This window comes from Apaloderma vittatum, unplaced genomic scaffold (assembly GCF_000703405.1).
Source record: "Apaloderma vittatum isolate BGI_N311 unplaced genomic scaffold, ASM70340v1 scaffold9418, whole genome shotgun sequence".
NCBI classification, from domain to species: Eukaryota; Metazoa; Chordata; class Aves; order Trogoniformes; family Trogonidae; genus Apaloderma; species Apaloderma vittatum.
In genome coordinates this window covers 53,552-67,356 of record NW_009732557.1, presented here as the reverse complement: position 1 = coordinate 67,356, position 13,805 = coordinate 53,552, and the positions used below count along the sequence as shown (strand labels likewise).

At 38.2% G+C, this 13,805-nt stretch overlaps 1 protein-coding gene across 1 annotated transcript in view; it reads right to left on the bottom strand.

The window, feature by feature from the left end:
* ANGPT1 (angiopoietin 1) overlaps window positions 1–13,805 on the bottom strand; it is a gene marked incomplete at its 5' end in the record, with an annotated part of 89,232 nt that overhangs the window by 53,851 nt on the left and 21,576 nt on the right. Inside the window, 2 exons of the mRNA XM_009875579.1 lie at window positions 4,426–4,553; window positions 5,212–5,226. Of these exons, the coding sequence (XP_009873881.1) occupies window positions 4,426–4,553; window positions 5,212–5,226 (143 nt within the window). The remainder of the gene's footprint in view (window positions 1–4,425; window positions 4,554–5,211; window positions 5,227–13,805) is intronic.

Here is a 13,805-nt window from a genome sequence, read left to right as displayed (position 1 = left end):
TATCAGTACTGCAGCCGTCCTAAATTTCATTTCTCTGTGCTCTTGAATAGTTATATGCCTCTTTTTAAGTAAGATGTCAATATGTAAGAGGGTTGAAGAAGTGTCATCCATCAGCTTAGCTTTTGGCATTCACATCAAGAAAAGTCAATCTATTCAGCACCAGTTGGTAATTTCAAGCTTTAAGTTTTGCCAAATTGAAGGTTACTATTCAACTCAGTCAAATAAAAGTTTATCTCTCAGTTGACAAGAGATCTATATTCTACCCACAAGCTAAGTGGTTCCAAAATTTTCCTACTCATAAGCACTCTCATAATTCTGTGCAAGTGCTTTTGTTTCAATTTGCTCCAGGCATGTCAAGTGAAGTCCCTGAGTAGGTATAGGAAGGAAACGCAATACTGAACTGCGCAAACATGTGAACTTGATTTAGGGTAACCACAAGAAAACCCACAATTTGCTGGACAAATATTTTGGCCCTGTTCCTCCTTCAGGGAAGACACTCTGAGTCAAAACATTTATCTACAGGATTTAATTTCTTTAGTCTGATTTACAGTGAGAATTTCTAAATGAGGGATTTTATTTTCCTCATAAGTCATTTCAACCTCTCACGAATCCACTGCCAATTTTTAAAATATTAAAGCCTCAACTCTATTAAGATTATTCCTTTTAAAGAGACACACAAACAAATGATGGGGGTTTCACACTAAACTGTAATAAAACGCCTAAAAAAAGACTTTGATGGTTTCTGAATAATATAGCTAATTAAAAGAGAAAACTGCACAGTGGAAGAAAGATTTACCAGCAGCATTTTACACATTAGCCATCATTGTGTGGTCTGGCACTTTCCACGGTGGTAGACACAAACCCCTGCCGTATTAACAGGAGTGCCAAGCTGATTATAGATGTTCACTGTGCATGACTCTAGCCAACAAATGTCCTGGACTGGCTTCAGTCCCAGACAAAGTTAAGGCACTCAGTCATTAAACACCTTTTAACACGTTCTGATATTTAACCCTCTACCAGAAAAGAAAAGGATGCGGTAAAGAGACTTTTAGTTTGTACGCATCTCTAGATTTTATCGTCAGCAAAATAACCTGATTTAGAATAAAAAAGCATCCAAAGCGTTGCACTCTTGCCCTTCCTTAAATGTGTGGGTTGAAGTACTCAAGCTCAGAAAACAAATATATGAGACTGTTTATACACATTTTATCTTTGTGGACTAAATTATTATAAACTTAATAGTAATAATTTAGAGATGAAGACAATCTGAAAGTAAACAAAAGGAGGGAATTACCACATATTGTATTTTAAGTGCATGCACACTAAGACATCACAAGTCAATGCTGTTGTCATGGAGCAACAAGCTCCAGATCATCCATTTGAGATTCAGGCAATGTGTCTTTGCTATGTAGAAACTAAAACTGAAGGTAACATGCCAGAACAACAGTTTCCACAGTATGTGGGGCTAGCATACATTTAATGGGTTAAAATTCAGGCAGATATGTTTAGAGAGGCCATCAACACCAATTTGATAGGAAGGCCACAGGCAGAAAGGAGAGGGGAAGGAGTGAAGGCTGTACTCATGGCAATGTTAGCAAGTCCTTTGGCAGAGCCATGAAGACCCAGGTAGGCTGACCAACAAGCAATTAATAACATTACATTTTCAGTGCATTGCACTCAGAGATTCACACTTGTGAGGGCTTTAGAGGAGACAGTAAGTGTCTAATACACTGATGCAGGGGGAGATATGGAGGGTCTATGTGCATTCAGACCAGGCTCCCTGGTCTCCTTCAGCTCCTCAAGGTGATGTGGTTCCTTCAGCACCCAAATAGCAACAATCTCATTCCCATTGTTCCTCTGCTCCTCAGCAGCCTCTGCTTCCCCTGTAGCTGACCCCACCTCTGCAGGGGGCTGAGAAGACTTTTTTGCATTTGGTCTTACTACAGCCTAGGAAAAATCATTCTTAAATGCCACCAGATACTGTGAGCAAACACACATATCAAAGTAAGCTAATTAAATAGCTTAATATATTAAGTTTATCTTTTTTCTCTTCCCATCTCACAAATATAGGATATTATTAAGATCCTTCTAAACAGAAATGAATCACTATTTTTTGATTCAGGGCCAGAAGACTAGTGAATTAAACTCATGGACTATTGAAGATAAGAACATAAAAGAAAATTTACAATCTAAATTTGTAAGCATATAAAAATGAGGCATATGAATGGTACGCTGACGTAAACACAGACTATAATTTTCTACGAATATATGAAAGTAAAACCAGCAAAAAAAAAATAGAACTGACTGTATCATTTGTATATATAAAGAGATATTTTCTATTGAATGTCAGGATTCTAATAAGCATCACTCAGGAAATATAAATTGAAATGAAGGTATATTTTTGTGGTCTGAAATATAAAATTGCTACAAATGAGAAAGTTGCCAGTTACTGCAAGTATTACAGAAGGTAACAATATATTAGGGCGCTTAATATATATCGGAGCTGTGCATTGCATTGTGGCAATCCAGATAACTAAGCTGACTTTAAACAAGCAAGTATGTCTCCACAGAGTACCTATCAGGATATTAGCTTGGCTCCCAAAGCAATCTGTGTCAGTGTGGTGCTACCTCTGGGCTAATAAGTTCTGGGGCAGTGCTGATGTGATTTTGAAGCTATCTCGGTTGTAGTTCAAATATCTTTATACAGAACTACCTTGCAGACTGTTAATAAAACTTTAATGTCTGAAAAAAAAATCCATTGAAGCAATCACACTCCTCACTTGACTAACATGAATGTGTCGGGGATCAACTCTTGCTGGGTTTTCACTAGGGCAAGAGAGAAACAGGTGGTAGCAGAAATGGCCTCAACATACACACACCCCGACAGACACACACTCCCACATTTTCTTGCTAAAACTGGAAACCTCTACGAAGAAATAATGAAATTACATCAACTGAGTTGTTCTGCCTCTACTGATTGATAGCAATGTCTACAAAGAGAGATACAGCGGAAACACAGGCTGGCTTCCATGGTGTTACTGTCCTTGTATCGCCAGTGAAGTGTGTTTAAGGCATAGATACCACATCAGTGCCACAGTGCTTTAAGATAACCACTGGTTTTCATTGCAACCCAGCTTCTGGGGATGGTTTATGAGCTTTAATAAGGCTAAGAAATGCCACTGACAATTTTTGCATGCAGTTTGGACTGTGATGTTACATCTCTGTTTTGAGTGGAACGGCTCCTACAGAACTGCTTTTATTGTTCTTATTCTGTTCAGCAATGCTCCATATTTTATGTCATGTCAATTATTTTTCCATCCCCATTCTCTAGAGTTACATTGATCTTTGCCCATAGAACTCTCTCACCCAAATTCTGCTCATGGTCCAATGAACTCCAATTCCTTAGTAAACTATAATATCTCAACATTTATGGGCTTCCAAAGACCTGTAATAAAGTCAAATTCAGTTTAGAAATAAGTTTTACATATCTTAATGTCATTGTAAAATGACTACAGACAACAACATTCATAATAATTGTTATTGCCTTTTCCTGTTTGCAGGGTCACCATTTCACTGCAGCAAGAATAAATTCACCAGAGAGATGTGATTTATTCCCTCCTGTCTGGACCAGTTTCTGGGCATCACTGTATTTTCCTCTCCCAGATAATCAGGCCTTGGCTTTGTTGGGGGCTGCTTCCAATAGTGCCCTTTCAGTGGGACAACCAGTATTATTCCACATATAAGTTAGGTTTAGATTATTCTCTCATTTCTCTTACGTTTGTAGCTTCAGCTGACCCAAGTATCTTAGCAACAAAAGCCTGCCAAAAAAAACCAATCTTTCTAACAGACTAATGTTACATTTTCATCAAAAAAAATTCCCAAGGATCTTTTTTGAGGACAGGATTATACATGCTTCATTGTTTCTAATAGTGCTAATATCCAGCATGTTGTGTTCTTTACAGCCAAAACCACTCTTCCCTACTCCCTACAAGAAAGTAGGACTTTTGTAAATCTTTACCTTTAAAAACTGCTCATTTCGCTATTTCTTCCCCTGTGCTACCAGATAATCCCCTCCTCCATCAGCTTCCTCATTATGGCACTTTACTAATTCTCTTCTAAAATTTATCACAGATTTATTTGCAGCCATAGCCTGATTCAATTGAACTTGCCAAGTGGGAGAAATTGAGTCAACTATTGAGTGTATGTTGGAACCTAGGAAGGATCTCTGTCAGCAAGAAGAATGTCTGGAATAATACAGTTTATCATTTTCTTCACTCTATTATGTTTTTTTCAAGACTGAATATGGCCCAGGTTATTTGTACCAGGACAAGATTTTGCAGAATGAGAACTTCAATAAAGGCCCCAAAAGCTCCTTTAAGGCCATAGAAACATCATATTAATGAACAAAAAAATAAAACAAGTATTTACCTTTTTAGGATCTGACACGTTGTTAATATAAATAGTGTAGACCCCACTTTTGTTAAAACCAGATTGGTATACATCTGCACAATCTCTGAAAGGTTTTTCTTCTTCCTTTTTTGCATTCTTTAGTAAAACTGCAAAACAAACAAACAAAAAGTGATAAGTTACAACAGAAATCTTAAGCATCTCTGTATCAGGGCATTCCACCTCTGCACATTATATTCCTTCTAAACATGCACAATAATAACTGTACTATGGTCCTTACACAGTTAGAGCATTTGGTAGATTCTATTAAAGAACTAGTATGAAACTTTCAGATAGATGGCAAAGTAGGCACCAGCAGAAGTAAGTCATGATGTAAACAGCTAAACAAAGCATCCAGTCTGAAGAGAGGTGAACACAGTGCATTCCTTCTGAGCGCAAAGGTTTGTGCAGCTGCAGGTGTTGCTTCTGACTCAAGCTCTGTTTGGGAGGTTGCCAAAGAATGCCTCAGAGATGGTACATGGATGTGGAAAACTTTTTCAGTGTTTCGATCTGACACAGATGCTCGCTTAAGAGAGCAGCGCAGCACCCTGTAGAGAGAGAGCTTGTACCCTTCCTTCCTCCACGAGGTACTGCCTTTAACAGCCTAGAGGCTTTGGGCAAGGGAATCGTTTGTTTAAGTTTCTCCTTTTAGCAGAGAATTATTAAATGATTTTCATATCTACTTGTATAAAAATTGCTAGATGCAATTGGTGGAAGAAAAGAATCAAAAATAGCATTACTGAAGACAGTGGTTTAGTTATGATTTACTGAATTTATTTTTGGCTCAGAACAGAACAATTACTATTAGAACACCAGTGCAGATCTTGATCATGTATATTGAAGACAGACCATATATATGAGTCTGGGCTGAGAAATCAGAAGGGGAAGATGTTCGAAGATCCAAATCTTGAGCAACCAGGAGATTCCCCGTAGAAGGAGTAACATCTGAGTGTGTTCCTTCGTTTTCACAAACAAAAGTAGCATGACCCCACATGATACTGAAGGATATGACTTCATTCCAACAACACATACCTTAAGTACATCAGTATTCCCATGGAAATCCATCAGACTACTCAGATTCTTAAACATGTCCTTAAGTGCTGTACAGGGCCTGGGCCAGCACTTCATTAATCCCCACAATAAGGAAACAATGCTTAAGCCCTCCAGACACACTCATGGTCTGGTGACAGACACGTCTTTTCATTTTTGGCTTGAAAGTGTTAGTTATAGGTACAAAAGGCACTATGCCTTACTCACAAAGTGGCCTGTGCTGCAAAACTGATGCTTTAATGACAGTGGTGCACAAAAACGCAACAGCCTTGTGCAGCATGTGGGGCTATCCTGGCCAAAAGGAGGTGTGTGATAATGTTCAGGCTTTGCAGTTTGACACACTCTCTCCCCTCTGAACACCCAAAGCAGCATTTTAGGGTGGGAAGTTCTTGCCACATCAATTAGCATTAACATTATTTCACAGATGGGGAAAATGAGGAAGAGGAAGGTTAAATGCATTACCTCAGTGATTTTGTGAGAAAGTGAAAATGGAAAAATAGTGAGAAATCCAATCCTGAACTGTAAGATTATCCTGCTCTCTGGCTAGGCATTTAACACATATGTCATGTTCTTTCTTCCCTTTTATGTGTTACAACTTTTAAAAATTTTATTTTGACAAACAAAACCCCTTTAAGTCTCCCTTTCTATGTATTTGCTGCGTATTTATTACTTTTATCCAACACCATCAATAAAAATAAAACCTGGTTCATATGCTTGCATATGAACTTCAATTGAAAAATCAGTGGCCTTGAAACTTGGCCATATTTGGAAAAAGCAGTGTTGGCAACACAGTAGATGACACACTTCCCTGTGAGATGGCAGGAAATGAGGTCCTCAGCAAGGTACGCATCAACAGTGCACTCTCAAAGGTGTCATTTTTTAGATAAGGCATTGAATTGAGGCCTTCCCAATTTGTGTTAATTAAACATTTCATGGTACTTTTCTGTAAACAGAAGGTGTTAGTATCAGTGGCTAAAGTCCAACCTGAATCATTACTTGGGGCTGTAGCCAAAGCCTAGAGGAGTTAAAGCAAAGACTGTCACTGAATTCAAGGGGCTTTAGATTAGATCCATTCTTCTTGGCCTGAATTTCTCTAATGCTGTTGTTTCAACTGCAGACATCAGTCTCTCTTGCCTAGAAAATTGATTTAGATGTGCAGAGGCACAGTGTTCATTTCCTTGAGTTTAAAATTACTACATTTTAATACCTACATGTAGAGAGATTTAACAGTTATACACACATTGAAAACCACTTGGAAATAACTACTTAAGAATCAATCAAGAAAATTTGAATTTGGTTCCTTTTAACTGAAAGTTAGACCAAAAAGTCATGAGCTTATCCTAAAGTTCATCTTGTTTAAACTTTTAAAAAGCTGAGATTTTAATTTCAGAGTCCCTGCCCATGGCAGGGAGGTTGGATTAGGTGATCTCTAAGGTCTCTTCCAACCTAGGCCATTCTATGATTCTATGAGTAATTACAATTAGATTTGAAAATAATTTTCTAAGGTGGATCTCTAGAAAGCATACTTGGAAATACTTTGGTTTTTTTTTCCTCATTATTAGTGACTAGGAAAAAACCAAAACAATAAATCTTCTGTTGATTTAAGAGATGAAGATGACAAGAACAGATAGATGCCACAGATATGACCAGTTTCTTCCATCCTTCCTCTCAGTATCAAACAGCTGAAATGCCTGAGATCATAGACAGCAAATGTGTTAATTTCATATAGACTTAGCAACCCAATATCCTTCTTTTGCAGCAGTGGATTTTATTCAGTGAGCCACTTCAGCTAATAGAAGGTATCTTTCCTTGGGTGCCTCTCATCCCTCTCTCAGGAGTTGGCGCTCCCACTGGAAGAAAAGCTCAGCTCCTTGTGAAGGGGCTGAACTATTATAGATTACAGCTCAGTATATTAAGTATGACCAGTACAAAGTTTAGTTTTTCTTAGTACATCAGACTGTAATTTGCAAGAACAGCCTAAAGTTATCAGAAAATTTACTCAAGAATGTTACTGGTAATGTTCTTTCAGGGTAAAATATGGTTTTCCTAACATTTGCTGTTGTTTTTCTAACTTAATACTGCATACAACTTCCAAATCACTTCTACCTACTATAGCTCCAGACATTTTTTTTCTCTTTACATTACATAGACCTTGAATCCTTTATACATTAAGTGAAGTTCCTGAATAATGCATTTGTTCATACATGGCAGAAGTTTAAATAATTTTTTTAAAAAGTAACTACACTCAAAGAAAGTAGTTCTAAAACAAAATTGTAGCCATTACCCTCCTTCCTTTAGCTTCACAATCTTAATTGTCTTTACACAGATCTATAATGTTAGATTAGCTATTTTCAAATACAAGACTTATACCAAAGTTTTATGTACCTGATGAAAAGGTAAGTCTATGTCAACCAAAATAATATTATAATTCTTTAAACCTGAAAGCTTAACCAAAATTTGGACCCCTGAACGTTGTTTTTTGATTACCTTTTCTGGATGAATAAACTGGTGAAAAAATCATGCTTCTCTGAAGCAATGATGCGTATGTGGAAAATCTTACCTTCCTGAACAGGTGAATTAACAAGACAAATACATTCTTCTTCCACTGCATTTCCAAAAGCTTTTTCACAGAATCATGCAATCATAGAATGTTAGGTGTTGGAAGGGACCTCAAAAAATCATCTAGTCCAGCCCCCCTGCCAAAGAAGGCTCATCTACAATAGGTCACACTCCAGGTGACACATCCAGACAGGTTTTGAATGTTTCCAGAGAAGGCGACTCCACAACTTCTCTGGGCAGCCTGGTTAATTTTTAGCCCAACAACTTTCTTCTTGGGCTACGCTACCTCTGTTTTCCTACTTGATTGTCATGGTTTGAGCTAAACAGAACCAATGTGATTTTTACTTTTCAGCTCAGTCTCCTCTGAGAGGCTGCACTTTCGGAGTCAGCAGCATGTTTTTGCAGACAGTCTGCTACTAGCAGTGATAACATCTGATGTTTACAGTTACTGCCTGGGATGCAGAAAGGTCCTTGCTTATAATTGCTTCTGTAGTGACCAAGGCCAAGCTGGGGGTGCTGGTAAGTAAGAGGGGTCACAGGGAAGTAAAAGCTTGCACCTCTGGTGAGGAGCAGACAGGACAGGTGACCAACAAGAGTATTTCATCCCATACACATCATACTCAGTACAAAACTGAGGGATCCCATGGGTTAAGGTCTCTTCTAGAGAAGAGGTGTCCTAGGAGGACTCTTTCCGATCTTCTGCTTTTGATCCTGATCCTGAGTTCCCAAATCCAGATTCTGTGTCTGTTTCCCCTCCGCTGCTGAGCCTGGTGCTTCCCTGGTACTGTCTGCTCTGCAGTGTCAGTGGTGATTGCTACTGGGGGAAGAAGGAGTTCGATATTGGTTTTGTATATATTTGCACAGAGTTCATTATTTCTCTAATTTCCTTGTTAGTACTTTTATTGCTTTATTAAAGCTGTTTCAGTTTTCTTTTCCAATTTTTAAGTCTCTGCCTCATTCCCTTTCCCCTCCCATTTGGGAAGAGAGAGAGAGGTTAGAGAGCATCTGTCAGTGTTCAGTGGACAGCCCAGCCCTAACCCTTGATGTTGATGAATTATTTCTTTTAGTTATCAGTCTTTTGGCTATTTCTTTTCCTTGATGCCCTGGATGATGATGAGAGTCCACACAATACAGCAGGTACCATCTGTAACTTCCCAGAGCTCTATCAGATGGCTCCTTTCATGTAGAAGCAACAGCCCTGACAGCAGAAAGCCAGAGCTGGCATCTGAGATTGTGGCGTCTTCAGTTTTCTTAGAAAGGGTTACTGGCACTTGCAGGTGCCTTTTCACAGAATGATAAACTTAATGGATTGTGCCTCTGTGTGGTGTGAGACTATTTTTCTGGTATCAGTTATGAAATTAAGTCAATAGTAAATGAGTTTACTAGTTTCTAACAGCTATCACAAATGCTGTTTTTCTGCCCAGGTTTAAAGAAATACAAGCTGACTACTAAGAATAAATATCTTCTGAAATATTTAGTAATCTAAGTTCTCCTCTAGGAATATGAAATTTAAACCATAAAATACCTGGGTTTTTTTCTAGCTGTATGAAAATTATCTAATCTCATGTCTACTAAAAATAAAAGAAAAATAATAAAGTTGATTTTTTTCAATTGAGATTTCTGATTGTTCTTGAGAAAATTAAGTGGTTATCTCATTGCTTTTCAAGTCTCTGTCAGATATTTGGTGGATGAATTGTGTAATATTTCTGTAAGCAATAATGTAAAACTGTAGCTCATTATGTTGACTGAATCAATACAATCACATTCACATTTACTAAATTATTTATGATCTGAACTGCTATGTTTGTGAAATCAGTTGAGACTGAGTTAATCATTAGAATTTTATGTTCTTTAGTGATACTGCCAGCAAATGAAAAACAGCTGTTGGGTTTTTTGTATGATAGTGACTTATTTGCACAGATATGCAGAGATTTCTGTAGTGTCTCAGTGAAATATCATATTTACATTGTTTTAATGTTTCATTTACATTTATCTAATTTTCTTATATGACTTACTAACCACTATACATATCAAAAGACAGTTAAAAAGATTCTTCACGCTTTAGAAGCCAGAAAGGAAAAAGTCACTCTCCATACCTTATTGGCAAATAAAATTGAACTAAATTTTAGCTGCTCTGTCAAAATCATCTGAAGTGAAAAATTTCTGTCCCCAGATGAGCAGCTTCTAAAAAGTCAAAAAGAATGTTATCAATAGATGAGTTTTACCTACAGCTGTAGCATTCACAGACAGGGTCATTCAAGGACTACCAAATGGCAGTTTCTGTCTAGATCCAGACTGCAAATAAATTTTGCCTTGATCTTGTCATGGTTCCAGACACATGGTGGAGAATCCTACATTTCTGTAAGAAACCCTGTATCTCTGACCTCTTTCCCAGCCATTTGGGTGCAGCTGCTGTGCACCACCACAATTCCAGTTATGATGGCAAATACTGTCTGGCTTGTGAAGAAAAAACTCAGGAACAGTTTGCTAATGTTACCGAAAGGATATCTGTCAAATATCCCCAGTGAGGAGACCTGGAACATGGCCCACAAATGTATAAATGTTCCCAGACTTAGCAGCAGGAACCACAAAGAGATCTGACAGAGAAAAGGTGAAGATTATTTTTGTTTTGAGGAGGAAAAATATGCAAAGAGCTACAGCCACTCAGTTTTTGCTGACTTAGAGCCAGAGGTATAGTCTGTTGTTTCAGTGCCTTAATCTTGCATATACCAGCCTCCACTTGAGAAAAAACATTAAACCGCAACCTAATCCACAGGGAAAGGCACAAACTTGGAGGATGACTTTAAGTCAGATATGCTCCCCAGGTGACCCCAGTGCTGCCTACTAACTAAAATGATAGCCATGTAAGAACAATTTCATGTCCCCATCAAAAAGGATTTGAAAGCTGCATTTTCTGTATTTCAGTTTGTTCAGGTACATAATACATACTATGTGTTTTTCCTCTCCAGAAAATATTCCTGGATTATTAAGGTCACCACCATTACCCAGTATAGCAAATGTAAAAAAGAATTTGAAATTATAATTCATTTAGACATACGACATTAAAAAAAAATTGTTATTATTGATAAAACATCAGGAACTTTTTATGCATCTAGTTAGTTAAGTAAATGTTTTAAATGTGAAATTATATGCAGTTACTATACAATTCTAAATTATTGTAAATACAAATTACCACTACCAGATTCAAAACGTTCTCCAATATTATCTTTATTCCCTTCTGTGTTAACACTATGCTTTATTTTCATCTCCACAAAGTCTAAATATATCTTCAGAAAAAATGAGGGGATAGGGGATATTAATATGCAAGCAGCTTCTGGATATCTTGGAGTCCAAGTCTTCTCAGATAAGACATTATTTGTACATGCTTGTGTACTCACATTTGTTTATTTGTGAGGGAAAGAAAGTTTAAGACTGGAGTTTGGATATATGTTTTCTTTCCAGCAAATTATACAGCCACCAAAATGTATTTCAAAGTAATATTTCTGTGTGAGATTGCTCTGAATCTGACAAAAAGAACTGTCGCTTGGTAAGCTGGGAAAAAAAAGTTTATTTTGACCTAATGGACTAAAATATTTCTCTTCTGTGAACTAATACTCCATAATCAAGTTTATAGATTATAAATTTTGCGGATTCTGGTTTATAAAACTTTATTATTGAGGCTTCCATTAATCTCAAATGAAGTTATGATAGTGGCTATACCAGGTTACATTGCTGGTCCAGCCTCTCCAGTGTCCCATCTTCAACATCAGAGGCCCTAGAAGCCATGGGGCTTCATCACCAGATTTGGTGTTTTAATCATCACTGCTCTTCTGTTTTCTTCTTTGCTTCTGACTGCATAATTACTAATTTTCTCCTTATTTTAATTTTTCTTTAGGCATTTCCCTCCCCAGGGAGACCCTTCTAGGCTAATACCTGGCCCAAAAACAAGTCTGCAGTAGGAAGAGATGTCAAAAGCAGATTACTGAAGAACAGCGTAAGAGCAGGCAAGCGTATCCAGGAATTTACAGCATAGGCACTTCCTCTGCCAGATATAATATCTATGTATTTAAGAAACTTTGAAAGAATTTTCTTCCATCAATTTCTCCAGTTGAATTTTTAAGCCACATGAATTTTAACCATTTACAGTTCTCGTGTGAAGGACAATCTCCCATTGTCAGCTTTTAACTATGTATTTCAGCTTGTGACCCTTCCTTCTTGGCTGAAAGTGTCAGTAATTCTGTATCTATGCTCTGGAAGCCACCCATGCTTTCTACTGGGTTCTCCTATTATTTTTGACATTTCCTGAAGTGTCTCTGATATGCTTAATGAATACTATTTCACATGTTTGATCATCTGTCTTTGTACCTTTTTCCATCATTTTTTCATTTTGGCTCCCTGTTGGGCTTTTTTGAGACATGAGATCTAATACTTTTTACAGTATTTGAGCACATCTTGAATTACTGTGGTACAATTTTTTTCTTCTTTCCCTTCTGTTCCTTTGTAATAATTTATAAAATACTGTTTGTATTTTGACCATTATCAGGTAAGTACCAGTAAGTAGATTTCCTGGGAGCCTACCGTGAACTTATATGAATATTTTAGGAGGTGGGAGAAAACAGAACTCTAGAATTCCCTCCTCAGGCACACTCATCGGATGAATTATTAAAACAGAAAATGTTGGCCTTAATTTAAGTGTTCAGAATTTGTGACAGCATAAGTAAATATATATATATACAGGCACTTTTAATGTCTAAGGGACCACTTAGTCATAATCCAAACCCCAGTTCAGTGGTAGGGTGTCACTTAAAGGAGCTGTGCTACTGTTCCCATTTCATAGGATCATAGGATCGTTTTGGTTGAAAAAGACCTCTAAACGTCCAATATTATCTAACTTTATCAGGCCTGCTTCTAAATCATGTCCCTGAGGACCATATCTGGATGGCTTTTAAACACATTTGAGGGTGGCAGTTCAATCACTTCCCTGGGCAGCCTGTTCCAGTCTAACCTAAACTTCCCCTGGCATAACTTGAGGCCATTTCCTCTCATCCTAGCACTTGTTACTTGGAGAAAGCAACCAGCCCTCACCTCACTACAACCTCCTTTCAGCTAACTGTAGAAAGCAATAAGATATCCCCTCAGCCACTTTTTCTGCAGACTAAACCCCAAGTCCCTCAGCTGCTTCTCATGAGACTTGTTTTCCAGACCATTCACCAGCTTCATTGCCATTCTCTGGACACTCTCCAGCACCTCCATGTCTTTCTTCTACAGCAACGCCCAAAACTGAGCACAATGCTCAAGGTGTGGGTTCACCAGTGCTGAGTACAAGGGTAAAACCACTTCCCCACTCCTGCTGGCCACACTAGTTCTGATACAGACCAGGATACCGTTGGCCTTCTTGGCCACCTGGACACACCACTGGCTCATGTTCAGTCTACTGTTCACCAGCGCCCCCAGATCCTTTTCTGCCAGGCAGATTTCCAGCCACTCTTCTCCAAGCCTGTAGCGCTGCCTGGGGTTGTTGTGACCCAAGCGCAGGACCTGGCACTTGGCCTTGTTGAACCTCATACAGTTGACCTCAGTCAGTCCATATTCTGCTGCAGACCCTCCTTACCCTCAAGCAGATCAACACTCCCACCTAACTTGGTGTCATCTATGTCGTTGTTTGCAGACTGCTTCCATAGCCACAGAGTGAGTGGGGAAATCTGGCAGAAAGTGTTTTGGTTTTGTGTAGAGGGGAAAAGGCGAGAGGCAGG